The 26642-nt window shown below is 38.8% G+C and overlaps 1 protein-coding gene across 1 annotated transcript in view; it reads left to right on the forward strand.

Moving 5' to 3' along the window:
* Positions 1-26642, forward strand: part of tsnaxip1 (translin-associated factor X interacting protein 1) — a 59460-nt gene that overhangs the window by 8259 nt on the left and 24559 nt on the right. The window contains exons 4-10 of the mRNA XM_072547449.1: positions 4380-4506; positions 7724-7817; positions 8952-9148; positions 12018-12156; positions 14108-14277; positions 18212-18344; positions 26097-26164. Of these exons, the coding sequence (XP_072403550.1) occupies positions 4380-4506; positions 7724-7817; positions 8952-9148; positions 12018-12156; positions 14108-14277; positions 18212-18344; positions 26097-26164 (928 nt within the window). The remainder of the gene's footprint in view (positions 1-4379; positions 4507-7723; positions 7818-8951; positions 9149-12017; positions 12157-14107; positions 14278-18211; positions 18345-26096; positions 26165-26642) is intronic.

The following is a 26642-nucleotide window of genomic DNA, read 5'->3' on the forward strand; positions in this document are numbered from 1 at the left end:
TCTCTTGCTGTCATCATGATTGACGTGGAAAAAAATCACATTTGGAAAGGAAATACCAGTTAATACTGCAAAAAACTTAGGGTGCTGTTTGGTTAGATCATGGTAGGCATGAGATGGAGTGGGAGTTGTTAAATGTAAATCTTAACTGAAAACCTCAGACCAGGCCACCTCTTGATTGGTCAGCATGTTATGACAGGGAGTGCAGCAAGGTTTGGCAGTCTCCATTACCCCATTCTCATTAAAAGGGCACACTGTATCAACAAATTTCTTTCACTTAAATAGAACAAGGTCTTTTGTATTAATGTATCAGACTGCAAGGTGAACTGATAATCTTAAATTGGTTTTTCTGATGCAATTCTTACCACAAATGTTTCCAAAAGCAGAATCCTATCTAATATTGGACATCTGAGGTTAGGAAGCATGGGCTAGTTGAGCACAATTGTTAGACTGCTGAGAATTGTCAAAGGGATGTGTTATTTGATATAATCTGTCTGTGACTGAGATGTACAACCTACATACTTGACATCACATTGGCATTGAAACTTGTTTATATCATCATTCGTTCGTGTGATAGGAAAGTTTTTTTGACTTGATGACAACATCCTGTTTATGGAGTAAAAACCACTCATGTTTACTGCAAATTGTCAGTGTGAGGCAGCCCAGCTTTACAGTTCAAATCTTTGAGATACCCACCCCTTGCAGGTAATCTGGGATGAACTAGGCACCATGCAAAGCAGAAGTGGTGGTCATAGGCCCTTCCATGAATTTATGCAATATATAGCGAATGATGATTTGATCAGGGTAGCTATTATATCCCTGAGGTAACAGTGGCTGAAGGACCTGAACTTAAGGGAATTTATATTTGCCAGGAATTGGTGTTAGAGAGACTGTTAGGTCTGAAGGTTGATAAGTCCCCGGGCCCTGATGGTCTACATCCCAGGGTACTGAAGGAGGTGGCTCGAGAAATCGTGGATGCGTTGGTGATTATTTTCCAGAGTTCGATAGATTCGGGATCAGTTCCTGCGGATTGGAGGGTGGCTAATGTTGTACCACTTTTTAAGAAAGGTGGGAGAGAGAAAGCAGGAAATTATAGACCAGTTAGTCTGACCTCAGTGGTGGGAAAGATGCTGGAGTATATTCTAAAGGATGAAATTACGACACATCTGGATAGTAGTAACAGGATAGGTCAGAGTCAGCATGGATTTATGAAGGGGAAATCATGCTTGACTAATCTTCTGGAATTTTTTGAGGATGTAACTCTGAAGATGGACGAGGGAGATCCAGTACATGTGGTGTACCAGGACTTTTAGAAAGCTTTTGATAAAATCCCACATAGGAGGTTAGTGAGCAAAATTAGGGCGTATGGTATTGGGGGCAAAATACTAACTTGGATTGAAAGTTGGTTGGCTGATAGGAAACAAAGAATAGTGATAAACGGCTCCATTTCAGAATGGCAGGCAGTGACCAGTGGGGTACCGCAGGGATCAGTACTAGGACCGCAGCTTTTTACAATATATGTTAATGATATAGAAGATGGTATTAGCAATAACATTAGCAAATTTGCTGATGATACTAAGCTGGGTGGCAGGGTGAAATGTGATGAGGATGTTAGGAGATTACAGGGTGACCTGGACAAGTTTGGTGAGTGGTCGCTGCATGGCAGATGCAGTTTAATGTGGATAAATGTATGGTTATTCACTTTGGTGGCAAGAACAGGAAGGCAGATTACTACCTAAATGGAATCAATTTAGGTAAAGGGGCAGTATAGAGAGATCTGGGGGTTCTTGTACACCAGTCAATGAAGGTAAGCTTGCAGGTACAGCAGGTAGTGAAGAAGGCTAATAGCATGCTGGCCTTCATAACAAGAGGAATTGAGTATAGAAGCAAAGAGGTTCTTCTGCAGCTGTACAGGGCCCTGGTGAAACCACACCTGGAGTACTGTGTGCCGTTCTGGTCTTCAAATTTGAGGAAAGACATTCTGACTATTGAGGGAGTGCAGCGTAGGTTCACAAGGTCAATTCCTGGAATGGCAGGATTACCTTACACTGAAAGACTGGAGCGACTGGGCTTATATACCCTTGAGTTTAGAAGACTGAGAGGAGATCTGATTGAGGCATATAAGATTATTAAAGGTTTGGACACTCTGGCGGCAGGAAACATGTTTCCGCTGATGGGTGAGTGCCGAACCAGAGGACACAGCTTAAAAATACGGGGTAGACCATTTAGGACAGAGATGAGGAGAAACTTCTTCACCCAGAGAGTGGTGGCTGTGTGGAATGCTCTGCCCCAGAGGGCAGTGGAGGCCCAGTCTCTGGATTCATTTAAGAAAGAGTTGGATAGAGCTCTCAAGGATAGTGGAATCAAGGGTTATGGAGATAAGGCAGGAACAGAATACTGATTAAGGATGATCAGCCATGATCACATTGAATGGTGGTGCAGGCTCGAAGGGCAAAATTGTCTATTGTCAAACAGGATTGTTTTGATATGCCCTTTCTCAGCATCAAGCTTACACAATATAGATTCCATGTTAGATAGTGCTGTTTTTAGTTGTACTGCTGGGAAGGCAACTAGTGAGCAGATAGCTAATTCCCTATTCACAAGGTAGATAAGGTTGATCTAGAAAACCGTGGATTTGTAGCAAACCTTTTGCATATAGTGACCAGTGAAAATGGACATTCAGTATATAGTAGTAGCAAACACTGGCAGATTTTTCAACCACCAGATTGAGGAAAGGGATCTTGTAAATAGTTCCTGTTCTAATCAATCACCCTCTTTTCTGAGTGTGTGTTACTGTAGATTCTGAAACTGCACTCCAGTACTTATTCACAGACACAACTCCAGCTTTTTACTGATAGCTTGCTTCAACAAGCTGAAACTGCCACTGGGTTTTCCATAAGCTCCAATCTTGCTCAGTTGTATCAAGCAAATACAGCTTTTGGGCTTTTAAACTCCCCCTCTCAGCTGTATGAACAATTAGTGGCATACTGTTTTTCTGAGTTTCCACAGCTTCCATGACATTTCTTGAGCCCTGACCCGAAGCCGTCCACTAATTCCTAGAACTTCATTCTGAGTTCTGACAACACAGAAATATCCAACTGCTCTTGAATTTTCGTTGAATCGGAGAACCTATTTAGTTCAGTTGCCTTTCCAGTAGTACAGCTAAAAACAACACTACCTAACATGGTGTCTGCATCTAACTGCCTCTAACCTTTGAACTCCTCTTCTGTGATTCTTGAACTACCCTGATCCAATAAAACATACTGAACATTATCCTCAACAATCTCCCTGCCATAAATGCATCTGTCCAGCACAGTATCAATAAGAGTGGCCACTGTACAATCCTAGTCGTGATGACACCTCTTCTTCATGTTGAGGATACCTTCCATAGTATTGTGTGGCACTGTCACTGTCCTAAATAGGATAGACCTTGAACAGATCTAGCAATCCGAGATGGGCATCCATGAGATGATTTGAGCTATCAGCAGCAACAGAATTATACTCAACCCATCTGTAACCTCATTGCCTACTTTATCAACGTCTGTATAATTACAAGCCAGAGGATCAATGAAGAATGTGGGAGGGAGTGCTAAGAGCAACACTAGGCAGATGTACAAAATGAGATGTCAACCTACAAAGCTACAAAAGGCAAACAAGGGCAGCAAATTCATGGGAACTTCACAACTTACAAGGTCCCCTCCAAGCAACTCAACATGCTGATTTAGAAATATATAATCATTCCTCCAGTATCACTGGGTCAAAATCACAGAACTCACTCCTTAATTTACCTAAAACTAATGGATAGCTGTCAAGAACACCACTCACTACAATCTTCTCATGGGCAGTTAAGGATGTGCAATAAATGCTAGCTCAGCCAGCCACACTGTCATCCAATGAATTCAAAAAAATGCATGTTTTGTTTGTAAGGAATTTTTATTCTACTGATGAGAACAGCTGGACTCTACAACCACTTGATGAAGGAGCAGCGCTCCAAAAGCTAATGGTTTGAAATAAAGCTGTTGGACAATAACCTGGTGTTATGTAATTTTTAACTTTGTCCACCCAGTTCAGCACTGCCTCCTCTACATCATATATCCCCAGATACTATGCATTTACTACCTCTATTTCACTGAGCATGAATCTCATTCATAAGTGGTCTTTGGACTATAACCTTGAGTTGTGTGATTTTTAACTCTGGGGATAAAGTTACCAAAAGATAATTCATGTTTTTTTTAATATTCTCATTCACAATAATTTATAAACTATATAATGAGTATACTTACTATATTTGTCTGCAGCTCCATTGTATATTAAGGTGAGCTGGACTGCAATGGAACAGAACTTTTTTAAAAAACCCTTTTTTGTTTGTTTTAACCCTATAGATTTGATATTACAAATGTGAACAATGCCCCAAAACCTCGATTCTTGCAACAGCTAGAAACACACCTGAGGAAAGAGCTCCAAGTCTTGGACCTAAGTGGGCCCAACGCTCAGGAAGTAACTCTACAAGTGTGTTTAAAACATATTCTAATATGTCGTTACTATTGAGTTTTGAGAAGATTTGTAGCTCAGGTTGAGGTTCTAGATGTAAGTTTGCTCACTAAGCTAAAAAGTTCTTTTTTAGATGTTTCATCACCATACTAAGTAACATCATCAGTGAGCCACAGGTGAAGCACTGATGTTACATCCTGTTTTCTATTTATGTGTTTATATTTCCTTGGGTTGGTGCTTCCATTTCCTGTGGCAATGTTATTTCTTGGTCTTTTTCTCAGAGGCTGGTAGATGTGGTCCAATTCAATGTGTTTGTTGAAAGAATTCCAGTTGCAATGCCATGCTTCTCGGTATTCTTGTGTGTGTCTTTGTTTGGCTTATCCTAGGATGAATGTGTTGTCCCAGTCAAAGTGGGTATAGAAAAGAAGCAAAACAAACATAATCTATAAAATCCTTGCAAGAACTATAACAAACACTACACTGGACAAACAGGCAGAAAACTAGCCACCAGGATATATGAATATCAACTAGCCACAAAAAGACATGGCCCACTATCACTAGTATCCTTATATATACATGAGGAAGGACACAACTTCGACTGGAATAACACATCCATCCTAGGACAAGCCAAACAGCGACATGCATGAGAATTCCCAGAAGCATGGCACTCCAACTGGAACTCTCTCAACAAACCCCATCTATCACCCTCTGAGAAAAAGAACAGGAAATGGCATCACCACATTAAATGAAGTCACCAACCCAAGGAAACCTAAACCCATAAATAGAAAGTAGGACGTATACCAGCGCTTCACCTGAGGTTCACTGATGATGTTACCTAGTATGGTGATGAAACATCTGAAAATGAACCTTCAAACAAACTTGCATCCATGTGGTCACTATATTTGTTACATTTAAGTGCATGCGTTTACCATTGATTTAAGAAGCAGTTAATCTAGCACATTTGATATGATTTCCTAAAGAACCAGGTTTCGGCATTTTTAAACACTATTATATTTCTTCATTCCTTTGCCTTAAATAGTCTGTGTAACATGAAATTAAGGTGTAGTCTCCACCTATTAATTAAAAAGAGAGAATAAATTATCAAGTTATAGTCACCCAAATAAGCAGATGGAGAATTTTATAAATGCAACTTGAATTTTATTTATCAAAATTGAATTTAATTTTTTGCTGAGTTAACACAGCTCAAGAGTGGTGATAATGAAAATAGTACAGCAGGTGAAGCAATTGGACACCTTGTTACTTTCTAGAATGGAAGGAAGCTTATAAGGAGTCTCTATTCTTGTTTGCTTCCTAGTGCTCTTCGTTCCAAGTAATCTATTAAAGTCATTCCCCAGTGGAGTATGACCACTGAGCTGAAGATATCCTTGCAAATCTTTGCTGAACCTTTGCAAGTTTAACAACATATTTCCTCTAGCAGGGACACCAGAATTGAACAGTATTCTAAAAATGGCCTCATCAATGTCCTGAACAGCTGCAACATAACATCCCAACTCCTCTATTTAGTGCACTGACCAATAAAGACAAGCTTACCAAATGCTGCCTTCACCATCCTGTCTACCTATGATTCTACTGTCAAGGAATTATGTACCTGTATTCCTAGGGTTTTTTGTTTGGCAACATTCCTCAGGGCCCTACCATTAACTGTATAAGTCCTGCCTTGGTTTGCCTTACCAAAATGTATCGCCTCTCATTTGTCTAAATTAAACTCCATCTGCCACTCCTCAGCCCATTGGACTTGAACCCAGGCCTCATGATTTGGGTGTAGGGACACTATCACTTTGCCACAAGAGCCCTAGAAATACCTTAAATATGTTTGTTATTTTATTATTTTCATTCATAACAGCATCACTGGTAGTATTAAGTGGTCCACATTACTCCTAATATACTTGTAAATTTTCTATTGTCAAATTATCTGATCTCAGTAAGTGTGTCAGTAGAGGAATCTATAATTGACCTCAATTCATCATAGTTTAGTTGGCTGGACAACTGGTTTCCAATGTAGAGTGATACTAACAGTGTGGGTTCAATTCCTGCTGTGGCAGTGATTACCAGGTAGGTAACCTCTGCCCTTGCCTGAGATACAGTGGCTCTCTGGATAAGCCAGCACCAGTCATCTCTCTCAATAAATGAGCAGTCTCTTGAGACTATGATGACTTAACCTTTACAGAGAAAAATCAGTAATTGTTCCCATTTCTAATTATATCTAATTAACCATACTGTAGTGTGAATATTTGGTCAGGATGTAATTGAGCTTGGCTATGACACCCTACAAATACCTAACCCCCTACTGGCACTGCTTTTAGACCTTGTATAGCATATAAAGTAAAGGACTACTTGGACTGATTTCAAAGTTCATTCAAAATTTTAAATTTATAGAACTCTACCTCAGCAAGAGTAGGAAAAATATAGGGAACAAAATTACAGATTACAAAAATGTAGCCATTCAGGTTAGCAAGTAGACCACTATTGGCCATTGGTAGATATATAACGGATTTACTGATGGTATGAAGCTAGTTTCTACAAAGTGCTCTCATTTTATTTTATTTAGATGTTCCGTGAAATGTGAAATTGTCTTGTTTTCTCCAGGCATCTGCTTTTTAATTACAGACTAATTGCTTTACACTACCAATCCCTCTGTGATTAGTTTTTTACTTTTGATAGATTGCTACCTGGAATAGTCTTCTCAGGAATAATTAATTAATATATCTACTACTATTACTGTATCTTGCAAAAAAACATTTTTTAAAAAACAATGCATAAAGCATGGTTCCAAAGATCAGTAATTGCACGAAAAGCTGACAATTAGATGCTAATGTGAAACTGAGAACCAACATGTAGCTCATAAGTGATTGTGTTAGACATAATGCAGCAGGTGATTAGTGTGAAAAAAATGCTGCAGAGCAAGAAGTTTCTAGGTCTGTGATATAACAGTCTTAACCATTTTGGAACTCTTTTAGTATTTGGTACCAAAATGAATACCTTTGCAGGGCACTGGCTTTCTTCACATTGATATTAATTTTTAAACAAGGACTGAAGAAAGTACCCAGAATATTTGGAGTAAATACAGCATGGCTGAAATTGGTATGTAAGTTTAAGATTATTTCTGTCCAGCCTATTCTGACTGTTATTATTGATTATATTATTACATCTGAGGTGTTTGCTCAGATTTTTGCTTATCTTTGCTGAAATATTAATTATTCTGCTCTTCACAAAGGCTTATCGTGAGGTTTTTGAATATTTTATCGAGGATTTAAAAACCTACAAACCATTGCTATCAGCCATAAAGAATGAATATGAAATTACCATAGGTATGTAATTTTCTGTCACTCACAGTGGAATCTGAAGTGTGCTTTTAGATGCTGAGTACATTTTAAAAAAATAAACATTTAATCATTAGTGAACTCCTTTTGGTGCTTATCTAGAGATTAATTTATAAGTAGCTGTTGACTGATGAGTTGCTAATCTTAGTTTGAAAATTTGATTCAATGATTAATGCTTTTAAGTAAGTAAAGATCACTTGTAATTTTCTTAAAGTTCTGCCAACAACACTATCCTTGTGCCTAGTTTTGTTATTATTCATTGAGTAATTGAACTTTCATTATTAGAAAGAAGTAATTTAACTTCAATCAACAGAAATGTCTTGTGTCTGTGCTGAATGATCTGGATGCAGCCAGGGCAGCAAAGGATCTCTACAATTAGTCGTTGTCTTCCATAATTCATAAGGGAAGATCTGCTAGGGGCCCTACTCATGTAATCATGCATTGAAACTCCTCCTCATATCTTAGTTTATGGTATAGACAGGATCACACTTGGCTACGTTGTTACATTGTATTACATCTGCCGACATGTGAACTAATTATGAATAATTACAGCAGCCAGACCTCCTTCAATGTGCCAGATATATGTTTTCCATTACAGAATGAAGTTTTCAAAAATAAATCAAACAGGAAAATAAATGTTTGGTGAGAAGTTGAGAAGACAATTAAGTAATGTAAATACAATAATTAATTCTCAGGAAAAATAAGTCATGTGTTTTTAACAAAATGCTCATGCTTGTGGAATTTTAATGCAACTTCAGATAATGGGATAGTGTTAACACCTTAGGACTTGTTTAATATTAAGATAAAGACTTCTCCAACCAATTTAAATTCCCCATTTTTTGCAAATTGCTGAGGTCGTTTTGCATTTGTTACAGATTTTAAGTTTGGAGGAGGAAAAACTAATAATTACTTCGCCATCTTTTCCTCCAATTCAGGTTATTTGGAAATAAAGTAGTAATGTTTTTTCAACTAGAATATGTCATTCCATAAAGTCACAGAGTGGCTCATGACCATATTTTGTTTTGTTTTTCTAAAATTTCTTCACATATAATTGGCAAAATATTTACACTTCCCTTTGGTTCCTGTCTTAAATCAAGCAACATCTTTTTTTTTCTACATCAGCTCATCTGCGAAACCAAATCCGTGAGTTGGAGCCTTTGAAAAGCTTGCTGGTTGCCACATCAGAGACTTGCGAACAGAGGATTATTGCTCTACAAGAAGAGGAAAGATTTGAAGTTCAATCACTAAAGAATGAAAAAGTAGAGCTACTGGACAAAATTGATTATTTACTGAGGGTGCAAGATTCCCTAGAGACTCAGGTCAGTTAACTCATGTAAGACTGACCAAATATTAAATACTGTAGTAGATAAGATACGACTAAAAATGCCAAAATAAATTAGAGTTAAGTCTAGCTGGCCCTGAATATCCTTCCAGGGCTGGATTATGATGTTGCTATCAGCCTTAACTTATTTTGCTATTTGATTTGATTTTTCATCTACAGTGAATAGAACTATCTCATTTTAAAATAAAAATTCACAAGTCATGTTTGGGCAATCCGACTGATGCCCCAGAACTGATATGTATAACAAACAGATTTTGTTTCCATTATTGGAAGAAAAAAATATTTTGTTTTTCACGAACGCACAAATCTAGAGAAACCCAGCAGGTCTGGCAGGATATGCAAACTGAGACAGAGTCGCATATGACTCCTCTTCATAACTGCCAAGATATTAGAAAATGGATTATTAATACTGTTGACATAGGAGAGGACCCATTCTTTCCATTTCACACCTTAATTTATACCCATTTAAAGTCTTTTTTCCCTCTTTCAACACCATTTAACAACCCCTTTGTCTTTTGCACTGGACCTCTAAACCATCTGTTCCTTTGTCCTCTCCTCTGCTTCTGTCAAAAGTATTTTTTAAAAATTTCTAACATCTTTCAGTTCCAAACAGAGTGGACTCAATGTCAACTCTGTTTCTCTCTGTGTCAGACCTGCTGAACTTTTCCAGCATTCTGTGCTTGATTCAAATTTCCAGCATGCACCATATTTTACTTGTCTTTATCATAGTTGTTTTCCCTCTATTCCTGTCCTCTTACATTGGCTGCTGACAGAGGATGGTTTCATAGCTGAGCTGCAATTGTCACCAAATTGATCATTATTCATGGGTGAACCTTAACACTGAAGCTTTGGCAAAAAAAGTTAGTAAACAATTCCAACTCCTTATTTCTAGATGGTTAACACACTTTTGGTGAAACCATTACCCAGTAAATGATATTTGGTGGTGAATCAGAGAGGCATGATGCATAATTTGAACTCTGCCTATATTTTATTCACATTATCCATACTAGTAAAGGAGAAAGATTTGGGATTAAATAGCAACCATAGTATCTGAAGTTCTAAAGTGTTCTGAGGAAGAGTCAGTTTGGACTTGAAATGTTAACTCTCCTTCTTCACTGATGCTGCCAGAAATGCTGAGTTTTTCCAGGACTTAGTTTTTATTTCAGATCTTCAGCATCTGTAGTATCTTGCTTTTATTGTCTAAAGTTCTTTCCAGCCAGCTAAGTACCTTTTGAAATTTAACCATGTAATGCCACATAATAATGACAGCCAACTTGCCTATAGCAAAACCCATTAACACAAATGAGGTATGTCACCAAATACTCTCCTTTCTAATGCGACCTTTGCTGAAGAATAAAATTTTGTCAGAACATCAGGAGAGCATACACTCCCTTGGATATTGCTGCAGAACATTTTATGTCCACTTATTGGCTGGCTTAACTCCTCATCTGAAAACGATGTTTCCTGTCAAGGATGCCCAAAACATTGATATTTTTCCATTCTTTTGTAGTGTCATTTGAATGCACAGATGCATAATTCTATTCAGAGTTAAACCAATTGAAGCCAAACCTTTGCCAGGAATACTATGATTTCACTCGTTCTATAATTTTCAGTCTTCTCTGCTTCTGACTCATTTCTTTCAGGCCAACCTCAAATAGCTTTGCAAATTTTACTACGATAAAGGCACTATATAAATGTGACTAAAAACTAAAAGAACTGCGGATGCTGTAAATGAGAAACAAAAACAGAAATTGCTGGAAAGGCTCAGCAGGTCTGGCAGCATCTATGAAGAGAAATTGAAGTTAACCAGTGACCCACAGGACTCTGAGCAATGGTCACCGGACCCAAAATGTTAATTCCGATTTTTCTGCAAGGATGCTGCCAGACCTGCTGAGCCTTTCCAGCAACTTCTGTTTTTATAAAGGTGATTTATTGCTAATGGGGACAGAAAAGTCCATTTTTGACATGGACTTTGACTTTAAAAGGGAATTGCTGAGAATGAGTTTATAATTTTGATTGAAACTGCACTAATTCAGTTTCTTTACACAGTAATTCTTAATATAAATTCCACAATCATAACTGAAATTTGAGTTGTGGAATATTTTTGGAATAAAGTAATATAACCACACCATGCATCTGATAAAGCTGTGGTTTAGAAGCAGAATGCAGACACCAAATCGAGTGCTCCAACTTCCATCACCAACATTGCTCACCTAATTTGAAGCCAAATATCTCTCAGTATAAAAATTAGTTTATTTGATAATACAGAACTTGACTATTGCTGAAAAAATACATTCCATCAAAGCTTTTCACTTTTCAGTCAACAGGACAGGTCAGAAGAAGGGAATCCTGTAAATGGAAAGGGAACCTTGACTGTGCAAAAAATTATGCTGACAGCCAATTTAGAATTGACAGTCATGCTTGCAATGTGATGCACTTGCACATACTGGAAGCTACACATTTCAAATTACAGGACCCTGTTCTTTGCAAAAAAAAAGATAAAGTACATGCACGATGCCTGATTCAATTCAACAAAATGGATGACATCCATTTCTTCTTGTAGTAATGCCTGGTTTAAATTTTAAACAAAACTTGTTATTAATTTGTCAGAAATTGCCTAGCTGGTGCGTTCTCCAACAGATCTAACAACACCTGTACCAAAAGAATCCACTTACCGATACTCTCCTGTCATACAGTATAAATATTATTTATCCTTGGTGTTTCTTGTAACATGTCCTGATGAGAACAAAGCAAAAAGCCTTGACAAAATGTCTTTTTTTTCAGCAATTCTCAAAATATCTTTTCTTAAAAAGTGTGCTGAAATAGTACTAATTTTGCTTTTTCAGGTCAGAAAACTTCAGAAAGAATTGGCAGCTGAATATGAACGGTATCGAGAGCAACATGATGCACGTAAACTTCTGATTTCAGATATGAATAATCTCCGTTATCAGCAAGAAAAGTCAAAAGATTCTCATACAGAAGAAGGTAAAAGAGGATATTCAGGATGGTAAACATTAGTTGTCTAATGATTAACTCGTGGCTATCCTTTTCCATTATGAAATAAGGTCACTTTGTGGTCAAATTAGTTTCATTGTAATATGTTGGAATGAAGCCAACTCTTTGCAAACGTTTTGTAGTCTGATACTTCAGGCAATGGTGATTTTTTTGGCTTAGTCAACTGCTCATATTCAGAACCGAGAAGAGTAGATCTAGCACAAGGATATCTTTTTAGCCAGTTCTATATACCCTGTAGGATAAATCCTCACTGGGTATTTTGGTTCCAGCTGGATAAGGAACAAAATGAAGTTAAGATTGTTGGTCTGCTTGTCGAGCTGGTTGGTTTATATGTAGACGTTTTGTCACCCTGCTAGGTAAGATCATCAGCACGCCTTCTGATGAAGCATTGTTGTGCTACTCCGCTCATTATTTATGTGACCCAGTCTGTAATAGTTGGTGTCTCATTTCCAGACCTGCTCTGCAGCGGCTTGCCTGTTGCATCCATTTCTACATGTCTGTTGATAGTGTTCCAGGTTGAGAACCGGGAGTCTAGAAACTCTCATGTGTGTCTTTGACCTTGACAGCCACACTGTGCCAATTGCTGTCAAGGATAAAAGACCCCATACCTGTAACATACAGAACCAACATAATATACAAAATTCCATGCAGTGACTGCCACAAACACGACATCAGACAGACTGGAAGGAGAGTAGATACCAGAATACACGAACACCAACTGGCAGAAAAACGACACGACAAATTCTCACTCATCTCCATACACTCAGACAAGGAGTGCCATCAATTCAATGAGATAACATAATCATCTTGGGACAAGTCATGCAAAGACACGCATGGGAATTTCTAGACTCCTAGTTTTCAACCTGGAAAGCTATCAACAGACGTGTAGAAATAGATCCCATTCACAAGCCACTGTGGAGCAGGACTAGAAGTGAGACAACCCACCATAACAGACCGGATCAGATAAATAATGAGCAGCGTAGCACAACAACTCTTCATCGGAAGGCTGCTGATGTTACCTAGCAGGGTGACTAAATGTCTGTGTGTAAACCAACCAGCTCGATGAGCTGACCAATAATCTCATCCACAACCCAAGTTACAAATTTTCTCAAAAACCTTAAATAAAATTAATTTTGATGTGACAGTTTAAACTAGTTAAATCCATCACTATCCATTAGGATCACTCGATCTTGGATTTGCAAATTGGAATTGGACAGTAAACATAGGAACAGAATGTGAGACGTGAGGTGTACTTTATGAAGAGCAAAACTGGCCCCGTTGATTGTGTGTAACTTAAATAGGATGCTTGAATTATATGATGGGTGTCGAAGAAAAATATTATCTTTTGGGAAGAATGGTCACCAAAATACTTTAAGCTTCTAGTTTATTGATTAACTCCTTAGTACAACATGGTTCTTGTTACATAGTCACTTTATTGACCTGCAAATGTATTTTTTAAAAACTGTAATTTTATGTAGATGTTTTATCCAGAGTACAATTTAGGAAAAATTAGCACATTGTAGTTCCAAACGTCAATCCATGTTAAAGTGTATTCATTAGAATAGAACTGATTTCACCAAACCAAAATGGAAATTATGTTACTGACTGACTACTGATTAATGACAGTAATTAGTAGTGAAAGAACTGCTTATCTGCCTTTTTACTGTAAAATTAATCTATTTAAGCTAATTAATGTTGCAGTTTAAATAGTGGACAAAAATATTGTCTGACCTTGTTGGCCTGTCTTCAAATACCAATTAAACAGTTTCAGGTTACTATCTGATTAATTTTGTTCAAATAAGTACTTCTGAAATCTTGAGTAGTTATGTGATTTGATAGGTATTAATTATAGTAACTTTGTGCCTGCACTAGTAAGACCATTTCCCTTTTAAGTAGGTTAATTTTGTTTTCTTTTTGAAAGCTGAAGCAGTTGAGGACACAGTAAAGCTGAAGCTGGCTCTAAAGGTGGCTCGTGAAGACCTCAAGGCATTGCAAGTGGAGCTAAATGCAATGAAGGCAGAGTATGGGGATGTGATTCCCAGAAGGGATTTTGAGGTTTTGGATAAAAACTATAATGAGCTGAGTGAAAAGGTATGTTTACCACATTTAAAGTGTGCTTTGCAAGCATTCTGTATGGTGCTGTGCTTTCTTGGATTTGAATATGTTATAAATCTTTGTGCCATATGAATATCATGTTTTCATACTACATCCTGATTGTTAATTTCAAACTTTTTTTTCAACTAGGGCAAAACTGGACCAAGTTATAGGGAATTGCAAAGTAGTTCAGACAATCAAATTAGGGCATATTGGGTTGAGTCAGAAATCGTTGCACTAAGTTAGTTATAGAGTCATTGAGATGTATAGCACAGACACAGACCCTTTGGTCCAACTCATCCATGCTGACCAGGTATCCTAAATAAGTCTAGTCCCATTTGCCAGCATTTGGCTCATACCTCTCCAAACTCTTCCTATTCATATATCCATCCCAATGCCTTTTAAATGTTGTAATTGTACCAGCCTCCACCACTTCCACTAGCAGCTGATTCTGTGAAAAAGTTGCCCCACAGGATCCTTTTAAATCTTTCTCCTCTCACCTAAAACCTATACCCTCTAGTTTTGGACTCCCCCACTCCAGGGAAAAGATCTTGTTTATTTACCCTGTCTGTGCCCCTCATGATCTTATAGACCTCTATAGGGTCACCTCTCAGTCTCCAACGCCCCAGCCTTAATTAAATTTATCCTCCCCTGCTGGTAGATTTGATGGTGGGGACCACATAAAATCCTGCATTTCAAATTCCCATTGTCCTCCCACCAGCCCCCTAAAAACATGTATGAAATTTTACACGGGACATGCAACCACTTAAGGGCCTCCTCCTGCTACTTTTTTTAAAAAACCTACATTAGGGTAAGGTCCATGTCATTTGAGAAGCCAGGCAGCTCTAGCTGCATGGGCTAGTGTTTAGATAAGGGTACAGACCTTCTTTGTATACCCTTATGTCCATCGGAGATTCCCCTTCACACTATGATATCAAGGCCAGCTATTCAGAGACCAGCAAATCATCAAACCACAGCATCCCCACCTGACCCCTCCAAAATGTTAACTCTGTTTTCACTGTACAGAAGAAAAACATGACTTCTCTATGGCTAAAAATTTTCAAACAAAATTACATTTTTAAACATATTAAAACATAAATGTACAGCAGTTAAGCTATCATCTGAAAGAAAAAGACATTTATGTGACACTTCTGAGTCTTGAAGATTGTGCAGTGCAGCAGGAATACGGCTCACGGAATGTTAGACCTTATTTCAAGGGGGTTGGAGTGTAAGAGTAGGAAGTCCTACTGTTACTGTATAAGGTGCTGGTGAGATCACATCTGGAATAATGTGAACAGTTCTTTTTTTTATTTAAAGGAAGATATTGTTGGAGACAGTTTGGAGAAGATTCACTAAATAATCACTGGTATGGAGGGATTGCCTTGTGAGTAAAGGTTAAACAGTTTGGGACTTTGTTCATTGAAGTCTAGAAGAATGGGCGGCATGGTGGCACAGTGGTTAGCACTGCTGCCTCACAGCGCCAGGGACCTGGGTTCAATTCCTGACTCAGGTGACTGACTGTGTGGAGTTTGCACATTCTCCCCGTGTCTGCGTGGGTTTCCTCTGGGTGCTCCAGTTTCCTCCCACAGTCCAAAGATGTGCAGGTCAGGGTGAATTGGCCATGCTAAATTGCCCGTAGTGTTAGGTAAGGGGTAAATGTAGGGGGATGGGTGGGTTGCGCTTCGGTGGGGCGGTGTGGACTTGTTGGGCCGAAGGGCCTGTTTCCACACTGTAATGTAATCTAATCTAATCTAATGGGAGATCATCGCATTGAAACATATAGCATTCTTAAGGAGCTTGACAGTGTTGATGTCTGTTTGACTCCAGCAACCACCAGCTGCTGTCTGAATCCAGCAATTGCCAGCTGCAGCTGCTGGTTTGTGCAGAGAGAAGTGTCAATTCTTATAACTTCACAAGTTACTTTATTAATGTGTTAAACCATGCACTTGTCTTTTATACGTTCTCTTACAAACTAGAGCTTATATGTTTTCCCACAAACTGAATTAAAAACCTATTTATACACCCATTCGAGTACCCTGGCACTCTCAGAGTAGTCACAGAACACAAAAGATAATACCCGATCTGGATAACTGTTTTGCTGCTGCTGAGGAGGGCTAATGCTGCTCGCTCTCTGGCGCTGTCTCTCCATGTCCCTGATGTAGGGTTTTACTTCTGCGATGGTGAGTCTCTACGGTTGTTGCTGCCAGTATACAGTCGAGGGTCTTCTTTTATCCTCTTTCCTTATCTTTCTTGAGTTTTGGTGTCTTTTTCCCACTAGCTAAGGCTCATCTGCTAATCGCATGTCTTTACCTTATTGGCTCCAGTCCAAGGAGCTGGGTAGCATTACCTCATTGCCCCTTGTCCAAATAAGCCTTCTGCATTACCTTATCTTTTGTACTTTTATCTGAAGAATATGGTTGGTACCAACAGTATACCTGGACTCCGTTCATTCTCCGTTCACAAACTGTTTTCTCCTGTGTGTCAGCAGTTTTTTTTATATACCGTACTGAGCACTCTTAGCCCCTGTTAGCGACTGGTACCCCTGTGTCTCTGCAGCTTCCTGGCTAACGTCGCATTTTCAGGAGCATGTCTTCTTTTCAGGATCTCCCTGTCTCTCTCTCTCTGCAGTAGCCTGGCTAACAACAGGATGAGTGCTGAAAGGAGAGCTGTTTCCCTTCAGTGGAGAGTCTAGGATCACACGGCATTGTCACAGAATTAAGGGGTGCCAATTTAAGACTCCAATGAAGAAACTTTCTTCTATGAGGGTTGGGTGTCTTTAGAACTCCTTGCTGTAAATACTTTTATTGGGGCTAAGTCCTTTTGTACATTTAAGGTTGTGATTGATTTTTGAGCAGTACAGAAAGTGAATGTGAGGAATGTCAGATGAACCATGATTCTGTTGAATGATGGAGTAGCCTTGTGGGACTGAACAGCCTACTCGTGCCTATTTCTTATAGTTTTTATGGAGATAAACCTCGCCAGCATCTCATGCAATTCTGTCTCACTTTTCACCATTGCTCACGTTTTAAGATTCTGTCTTGTGTAATTTTCCCTATTTCTTTCCTATGTAGAGGCTTAATGATAATGTTTCACATATTCCATTCTTCAAATCCAGTGGAAAGAATAGTTAATAACAACCACACAGAACAACTGTGGAAGAACATATTGACAGATACTTTGTTGATAAAGGTTAGAAAATCATTTAGTGCAGAACCAAGTGAGAGAACTCTATTGTGTAGCATGAGAGAAATTCAATGACACTAGGCTGCTTAGCTCAAGTCGGAATTCTTTCTTTATAGAGTCATACAGATGTACAGCATCGAAACAGATCCTTCAGTCCAATTCATCCATGCTGACCAGATATCCTAACCTAATCTAGTCCCATTTGCCAGCACTTGGCCTATATTCCTCTGAACCCATCCTATTCATATACTCATCCAGATGTATTTGTACCAACCTTCACCACTCTCTAAGTGAAAAAGTTGCCCCTAAGGTCCCTTTTGAATTTGTCCCCTCTCACTGGTAAACCTATCCCCCACCCAAGAGAAAAGATCTTGTCTAATTACCCTATCCATGACCCTTGTGATTTGCAAACAAAAAAAACGCCTGGTGTTAAGTGGCACTGTTGAGGATTATAAAAACTAAATCAAACAATTGCCTAATCATATTCTTTGATGCATGGAATAAGTATTAGCAATTACATTTTTTTTTAAAAGTCTGTTATAGTTTTAAGAGTCTCATTGGCAGCAAGATTTCAAATGTCTAAGGTATTTTGGGTCACCCAATGTGGATTGGATGAATACTCATCTCCTTTTAATTCTGTAATTCCTCAAAAAGAAATAAAATTTCTGTTTCCAAATGTAGAAGTACAAAGAGTTGTGGAATGTTAGTATTCTCAGCTCTTTATTTATAAATGTGTTTACTCCTGTAGAATGAAAGCCTCCAGAAGCAATATTTTCAGATGAAACAGGAGTATACCACTCTGTTAGAAGTTAACAAGCATATCACTCTTGAACGCGACAAGCTGAGTGCAAAAGTTGAAGTATTCAAAACTAAAATGGCAGGTAAACTCATCATTTTGAATTAGATTTCATTTTCAACTAGATTCAAACCTAGGTTCCAATGATGAAAGAACATTTAATATGCACTTTTCTAAGAACCCATCACAAACCAATTTTTGAAAAGATTTGTAGCTCAGGTTGAGGTTCTGGATATAAGTCTGCTCGCTGAGCTGGAAGGTTTGTTGTTAGATGTTTTGTCACCATACTAGGTATCATCATCAGTTAGCCTCCGATGAAGCACTGGTGGTATGTCCCGCTTTCTATTTGTGTTTTTAGGTTTCTTTGGGTGGGTGATGTCATTTCCAGTTATTTTTCTCAGAGGATGGTAGATGGGGTCCAAATTGAAGTGTTTATTGATAGAGTTCCGGTTGGAGTGCCATGCTTCAAGGAATTTGATGATATTAATGATGATGATGTTAACCAGTAAGGGGACGAAATGTCTGACAACAAACCTTCCAGCTCGGTGAGCAGACTTGCATCCAGAACCATCAAGATACTTTAGCTCAGGTAAATTTATAAACAGGATTACAATGGAATGCAAATCATGCCCACTCAAGGTGGACGATGTTGAAATCACTTTTAATTCCAGGCTCAACTTAGTTAAAATGTTATACCATATGGTCATAAGAATACAGGATACAGAACCTTCAGTCCATCATGTCCATGCTGACCATGTTCACAAACTAAACTAGTCCCATCTGCCTGTGTTTGGCCCACATCCCTCCAAACCTTTCCTATTCATATATATATATCCAATGTCTTTAAAATGTTGTAACTGTACCTGAATCTAATACCAGCAGTTCATTCCATACATAACCACCGTCTGTGGTTTTAAAAAAAAGGATTTCCCCCTCATGTCTTTTTTATATCTTTCTCCTTTCAACTTAAAAATATGCTCCCTAGTTTTGATCTCTCCACACCTTACTGAAAAGATCCTTGCTATTTACCTTATTTATATCCCTCATGATTTTTTTATAAACCTTTTATAAGGTCACCCCTCAATCTCCTACAATCCAATGGAAAAATGTCCCAGTCTAGCCAGCCTCTCCTATAACTCAAACCCTCCACTCCCAGCAACATCCTGGTAAATCTTTTCTTAATCCTCTCCAGTTTAATAATAGCCTTCCTTTCACGGAATGACCAGAACTGCACGGACTACTCCAGAAGAGGCCTAACCAGTGATCTGTGCAACCTCAACTTATGTCTCAACTCCTATATTCAAAGGAGTGATCAATAAAGGCAAGCATGCTAAATGCTGTGTTAACCACCCTGTACGTCTGTGATGTAAATTTCAAAGAATTATGTCCCTGAACCACCATGTCTCTCTGTTGTAAAACACTAGCCAATGCTCTACCATTAATAAGTACTGCCTTTGTCTGTTTCGCCAAAATGCAACACCTTGCATTTATCCTCAGCCCATTGAGCCAATTGATCAATATCGCTTTTTGTATCTCTTAGATAATCTTCACTATCTGCCATACCACCAATTTTGGTGTCATCCGTAGACTTACTAACAATGCCTCCTATATTCCCATCCAAATCACTTAAGTTAATGACAAACAAATGTGGATCCAGTACTGATCCCTGTGGAACACTGCTGGTCACAGGCCTCCAGTCCAAAAAACGACTCTCCATGACCACCTGTCTCCTACTGTCAAGCCAATTTTGTAAACAATTGGCAAACTCATCCTGAATCCCATGTTGTCTAACTTTATTAATTAGTGTATTGCAGAGGCTTTATGAACGTCCAAGTAAACAACATCTACTGCTCTGCCCTCATCAATCTTTTTGATTACTTCCTCAAAGAAATTCTAGTTTGTGTGACATGATTTGCCTCGCACAAAGTCAAGCTGACTATCCCTAATCATTCTTTGCCTCTCTAAATGCACGTAAATCCTATATTTCAGAATCACCTCCAACAACGTAACTACCACCAATGTCCGACTCTGGTCTACAGTTCTCCAGGCTCAATCTTACTGCCCTTCTTTAATAAAGGCACAACAGCATTAGCTACCCAATCGTCCTCTGGCACCTCAGCCATGCTCATAGATAATACAAATGTTTCTGCTAGGGGCCCTGCAATTTCCCCCTCAACTTTCCACAACATTCTGAGATACACTATATCAGGTCACAGATTTATCTACCGTTATGTTTTCTAAAACCTTTAGCACTTTCTCTTCTGTAATGTGAACTGTTTTCAAAACATCAATATTTATTTCCTTAAGTTCTCTAATCTCAATTTCTTTCTACGTAGTAAAAGCTGACGAAATATTAATTTAATATCTCTCCCAGCTCCTGAGATTTGACACAAAGGTGACTTCATTGATCTTTAAGGGGCCCTACTCTCTCTCTAGTTGCTGTTTTGCTTTTTATGTACTAATAAAATCTCTTTGGATTATCTTTAACTTTATCTGCCAAGGTTATCTCATATTCCCTCTTTGCCTTCCTGACTTCCCTTTTAAGAATGCCCCTACACCTTTAATACTGTTAAAGAGATTCATTTGATCCCAGTTGTTGATAGATAAGAAACATTTTTTTATTTGTGATTACAACCTCATATCTTTACTACTCATCCATTGTTCCCTAATCTTTCCAGCCTTTCCTTTCACTCTAACAGGAACATATTCATAGTTCCATCCCTAAATTGTAGATTCTCTCAAAAATTTCATGTAGAATGGTAAAATTATGTCCATGTAATAAAATTATCTGTAGAGTGATCTACTTACAGCCTCAATACCTATACTGTGTAGCCTTGATTCACTGTAATTACTGTTACAAGTTTCTATAGGTAGTTCTCTTCACAAATTTGAAGATCTAATTTTAAACTGTACTAATTGACAGGATTGACAGGACAAAAACATGAACTTTTACAAAATAGGAAACAAATAGCCTTTTTCATGGTTAAATCTCCACCATCAAACATTTTCTGGTTCAGAGTTTACCCAGTCGGACTAACTTGATTCAGCTTAAAGGACAAGCATTCACAAAAAGGGATTTGTACTAAAGCAAGTCTTACAGCGGTTAGATTGCAGAATATCCTTTAGGGAGCACCTTGGAGGAGCTGAAGTCTAGATTTAAAATCTCAGTTGCATTATTGAAGAATCAATGCAGTAGGAATCACAGGGCATGCACACACATGGACTGTGTATTTATATTGAAGGCAAGAAGTTATTCTACATGCAAAACTTTTGATTGAAAGTTTTGGAAATGTATTCAATTCAGCATAAATAGAGCAATGCTGATATAATGCACAAAGAATAGTGTTAAATTATGGGAGGGAAAGAATTCTGTATTTATCCATGCAACTGTGGCTGTAGACGTTTTGCTTAAAAAATTTCTTAGAGATAAGTCATATGTTACAAATCGACCTGCACCTCACTTCAACCACAGGCACTTCTCTGACTGTCTCTCTTCAAGTTGTACTTGCCCATAACTTCCAGGCCAAGACTAGTTTAATGGGACCATTAGCAAGAATAGTCAAACATTGCCCAAAAAAATGCAGTCATAAATTAATCCTTTGCTCCTCTTAGAATATTGGAGTTAAAAATCACACAACATCAGTTTATAGTCCAACAGGTTATTGGAGAATATTAGAGACCGCAATTTCCCTTCCCACGTGGTTAAAGATGCCCTCCAACGCATCTCGTCCACATCCCAAACCTCCGCCCTCAGACCCCACCCCTCCAACCGTAACAAGGACAGAACGCCCCTGGTGCTCACCTTCGACCCTACAAACCTTCGCATCAACCAAATCATCCGCCGACATTTCCGCCACCTCCAAAAAGACCCCACTACCAGGGATATATTTCCCTCCCCACCCCTTTCCGCCATCCGCAAAGACCGTTCCCTCCGTGACTACCTGGTCAGGTCCACACCCCCCTACGACCCACCCTCCCATTCTGGCACTTTCCCCTGCCACCGCAGGAACTGTAAAACCTGTGCCCACACCTCCTCCCTCACCTCTATCCAAGGCCCTAAAGGAGCCTTCCACATCCATCAAAGTTTCACCTGCACATCCACTAATATTATTTATTGTATCCGTTGCTCCCGATGTGGTCTCCTCTACATTGGGGAGACTGGGCACCTCGTAGCAGAGCGCTTTAGGGAACATCTCCGAGACACCCGCACCAATCAACCACACAGCCCCGTGGCCCAACATTTCAACTCCCCCTCCCACTCTGCCAAGGACATGGAGGTCCTGGGCCTCCTTCACCGCCGCTCCCTCACCACCAGACGCCTGGAGGAAGAATGCCTCATCTTCCGCCTTGGAACACTTCAACCCCAGGGCATCAATGTGGACTTCAACAGCTTCCTCATTTCCCCTTCCCCCACCTCATCCTAGTTTCAAACTTCCAGCTCAGTAACTGTCTCCTTGACTTGTCCGGACTTGTCCGACCTGCCTATCTTCTTTTCCACCTATCCACTCCACCCTCTCCTCCTTGACCTATCACCTTCATCTCCTCCCCCACTCACCCATTGTACTCCATGCTACTCTCTCCCCACCCCCACCCTCCTCTAGCTTATCTCTCCACGCTTCAGGCTCACTGCCTTTATTCCTGATGAAGGGCTTTTGCCCGAAACGTCGATTTCGCTGCTCGTTGGATGCTGCCTGAACTGCTGTGCTCTTCCAGCACCACTAATCCAGTATTGGAGAATATTGGAGAGTATTATAGAATATTATAGAATATTGGAGAGATCATAGCAGGGCAGTGCAATTTTAAAGTTTAGTGAAAGACATAAATTAGACTCATGCAACCACTTGTGTTCTCCTTCGTGCTGACACCATCTATGTCAGATGTTTACTCATCTTAAGGATACGCTAAGAAACTGGAATCATTTACTTTATCTATGTACTTTTGATTGGACTCTCAAATGTTATGTACATATACATCCATCTCACCTTACTGGAAGTACCACAACGTTTCCACCTTCTCTTCTGCTACCTATGGGAGGTGGTGGCTGGACTATTATTATGACTAGAGTATTAATCTAGCAAACCAGGTGATGGTCTGGGGAGCTGAGTTTAAATCCTGCCATGGCAGATGTTGGAATTATTAAATTCAGTAAAAATTTGGAATTAAAATTCTAATGATGACTTTGAAACTATTGTCAATTGACCCATCTGATTTACTAATCTCCTTTTAGAGAAAGAGATCTTTGTCTTTACATGGTCTGGCCTACATGAGACCACAGACCCACAGCAATGTGGTTAATTCTTAACTGTCCACTGGGCATTAAGGGTTGAAATTAAATGTTGACTTAGCCAGTGATGCTCTCATCCTGTGAGTGAATATGTTGCCCCCTATTTTACTGAAGAATGATACTTATTTTTGCGCAAATCAGCCTGCAACTTATACCACAGAACAGATATTGGGCTGAATTTTTCAGTTCAGGTTTGAGAACCATTGCTCGACAGAAAACAAAGGAGGACCCAGCTCCAGCAGATTTTGGGATGCTGGCATGGCATTTTACTAGCAGTGGTCACCAACAAATGGCTGTCACAAGGGTTACCAGAATAACCAAACCAGTTTTGCATTGCGACTAATGATGGTGTGCTACTGGTTTCTTTACACACAACTCTCCGACCTCTCATGCACACACAATTGATAAACTATATAAGTAGATTCAATTTATTTGATGTCTATAAATTATGTAAATTAAAATTAATTACACATGTGATTAAGAATTATACAGATAAAACAAGCTTACTCTACAAATTCAGCAATTACTATTATTCACTGCAATGGTTGGAACTAGAAGACTACTGGTCACATATTGCTTTGCTTCCTGGTTCCTCGATAACATGAACATTATTTGCACCTTCCCTTAAAGTGGTATCACAACAGCCACAGTTGAGGCTGCTGTGCCAATGTGAGGGTGACTCAATAAGATTAGCTGAATTTTGGAGAAAAAGCCATTCCGTGCAGATAGGCCCTATTGATTGGGATTGTGTGTATTAGTATAGCTGAGGAGCATTGGAAGCATTTTGTTGCTGGTTCAGCTGTTACCAATGGGGTGTCTCTTGTGAGACTTCCACATCAGGAAGGCCCCTCTCCTACAGGAGACTAGTGTGGGAGGCTCCCAGAGATTATCCAACTTTCTTTTTCGATGCAGCAATAAAACTTCTGAAAGTGGGCAAAATGTCTCTTTGCTTATGAACTGAGCCCCAGATGCCCTGTTGCTCCTTTATACCATTATTAACTAATTTCCAGTCACTTGTGGGTAAAATATTTTTAAAAACTAACAAAGATAAGCAGGCCTAACTAGTGGAGCACACCATAAGGCCATCATCTAGGCTGCAACTTTACAGTAAACCATTAGTACTACTCTAATGTTGGTAGTACTGATGAGTCATTAAATCAAGGACCCTGAAACTTACAAAGTAAATAATTCTGAAATAAATTAATTTAGTTCTCACATTTTGAAATGATACATCAGTTGGATTTTCAGTTGAAGCCCTCCCTTATAAATTCTAGTTGAAATCAATATTTTCAACCAGATTGTCCAATGTAGGTTTACACAAATAATTTTTAATTGCATTCAGTTTATTGTGAGATTCGTGATTAGGTATGTCCCTAAAGGAAGGAAGAGCATGATTTTCCCATTACCTCTCCTAATGATGCCACAAGAATGGCAGTGGCAAAGGACTGGGAAAAAATTGCAAACATAACCTTCTCTCCTAGGAAGCAGGATGTCTTACAGTGGAAACTAAATTAAAGGAGACAATAATAGTGTGAATGGAGAACTGAAAAAGAAGCACTTTAGAGCATAGTCACTAGGTGAGGACTCTGGTACCGTGATATTGTGGGTTGTTGAAGTCACTGTTTGCCATTTGATCTTATTTATACTTTAGGTCCTCAATGTATGTGCAGCAGCTTTAGACTGCTCTTGTAAGTGAGACTTTTGAATGCATGTTTTCACAACCTGGTATATAAGTAAGGTTCATAGCTACCATGAAAAGAAACGCACAACATTTTATTAATTACATTTCAGTTGTTGCTTCCACTCAATGCCTTCACTGGATTCTCTTTATGTTTCAAAAGGTTGCAGAATAACACGTTACCTGAGATCTAATTAAATCAGCCAAGCAAATTTATTCCAATCATATCTGAATATGTGACACCAGAAGTAGCACATCATCATCCTTTAAATCTTCATTATAAACATAATAAACAGTTTGTAAATTTTGTGCAAAAACATACTATACTTAAGTAGTTTTTAAAAATTCTTACCAACTACAGAAGTGATCTGAGTCACTTAGTTATGGGGAGAAAGTGGGAGAATGGGGATGAGAAATTTATCAGCCATGATTGAATGGCAGAGCAGACTTGATGGGCTGAATGGCCTAACCTCAGCTCTGATATATTATGGTCTTATTTAAAACTGACATATAAATTTGAAAATGCCATGTACATAAAAATTTTCAAAATGATGGCAACACCAGTAGCAAGCAGAAATATACCAATCTAGACACCTATTCAAGAAAATCCTCAAAACATTTGTCTTCAAATTCAATCTTTCCCTTAGATTCTTATTTTCAAGGTTATTGACTACAATAATATTGCAACATTGTTAGAAACCTAACTGGGATATGAATTTCTGATAAACTGGTTTTCAACAACCATGTGTGATTTAGAAAATTGAAGAAACAAATTGTAAACTACATTTTGTCACAGTCTGCCTTCTTCAAAGGGCTATTTTCTAAAGTTTTAAAATTATGATTGTTTATTTTTTTTTCACTTTTAATTTGAACAGGTGGCCTCTCGTTAAGTCAGTTGGAAAATAGTCCAATTGAAGCTGATGAAGACTACTTTGAGGGACTGGTATGCGCTAGTAGTCATTTGCTTAATAACATTGTAGGGATACAATGCATACAAATCAACTGCATACTTGTTTAAAGATTGCTGGTTTGTATTTTCAGTTGAAACATTTGCCATTGAAAAGCTGATTTGTTACAGGAATTCCCGTGCATGCCTAGAGGCCTGGCATTCAAACCAGAACTCTATCAATAAACACATCAATTTGGACCCTATTTACCAATCTTTGAGAAAAAGAACTGGAATGATATCACCCATCTTAACAGACCAAGACACACAAATAGAAAGTGGAACAGAACACCAGTGCTTCACCAGATGATGTTACCTAGCATGGTGATGAAATATCTGAAAACAAACCTGCCAGCTCAGTGAGCAAATTTACAACCTGAGCTTGAGAGGAATCCTAGTTGGCTATTAGGAGGATAGGTGTTTGGCACCAGGGTGTTGATTAGAGTGCAATGGAAGAGTCAGGTATTAGAAAGGT

This window comes from Chiloscyllium punctatum, chromosome 26, assembly GCF_047496795.1.
Source record: "Chiloscyllium punctatum isolate Juve2018m chromosome 26, sChiPun1.3, whole genome shotgun sequence".
Taxonomy (NCBI): domain Eukaryota; kingdom Metazoa; phylum Chordata; class Chondrichthyes; order Orectolobiformes; family Hemiscylliidae; genus Chiloscyllium; species Chiloscyllium punctatum.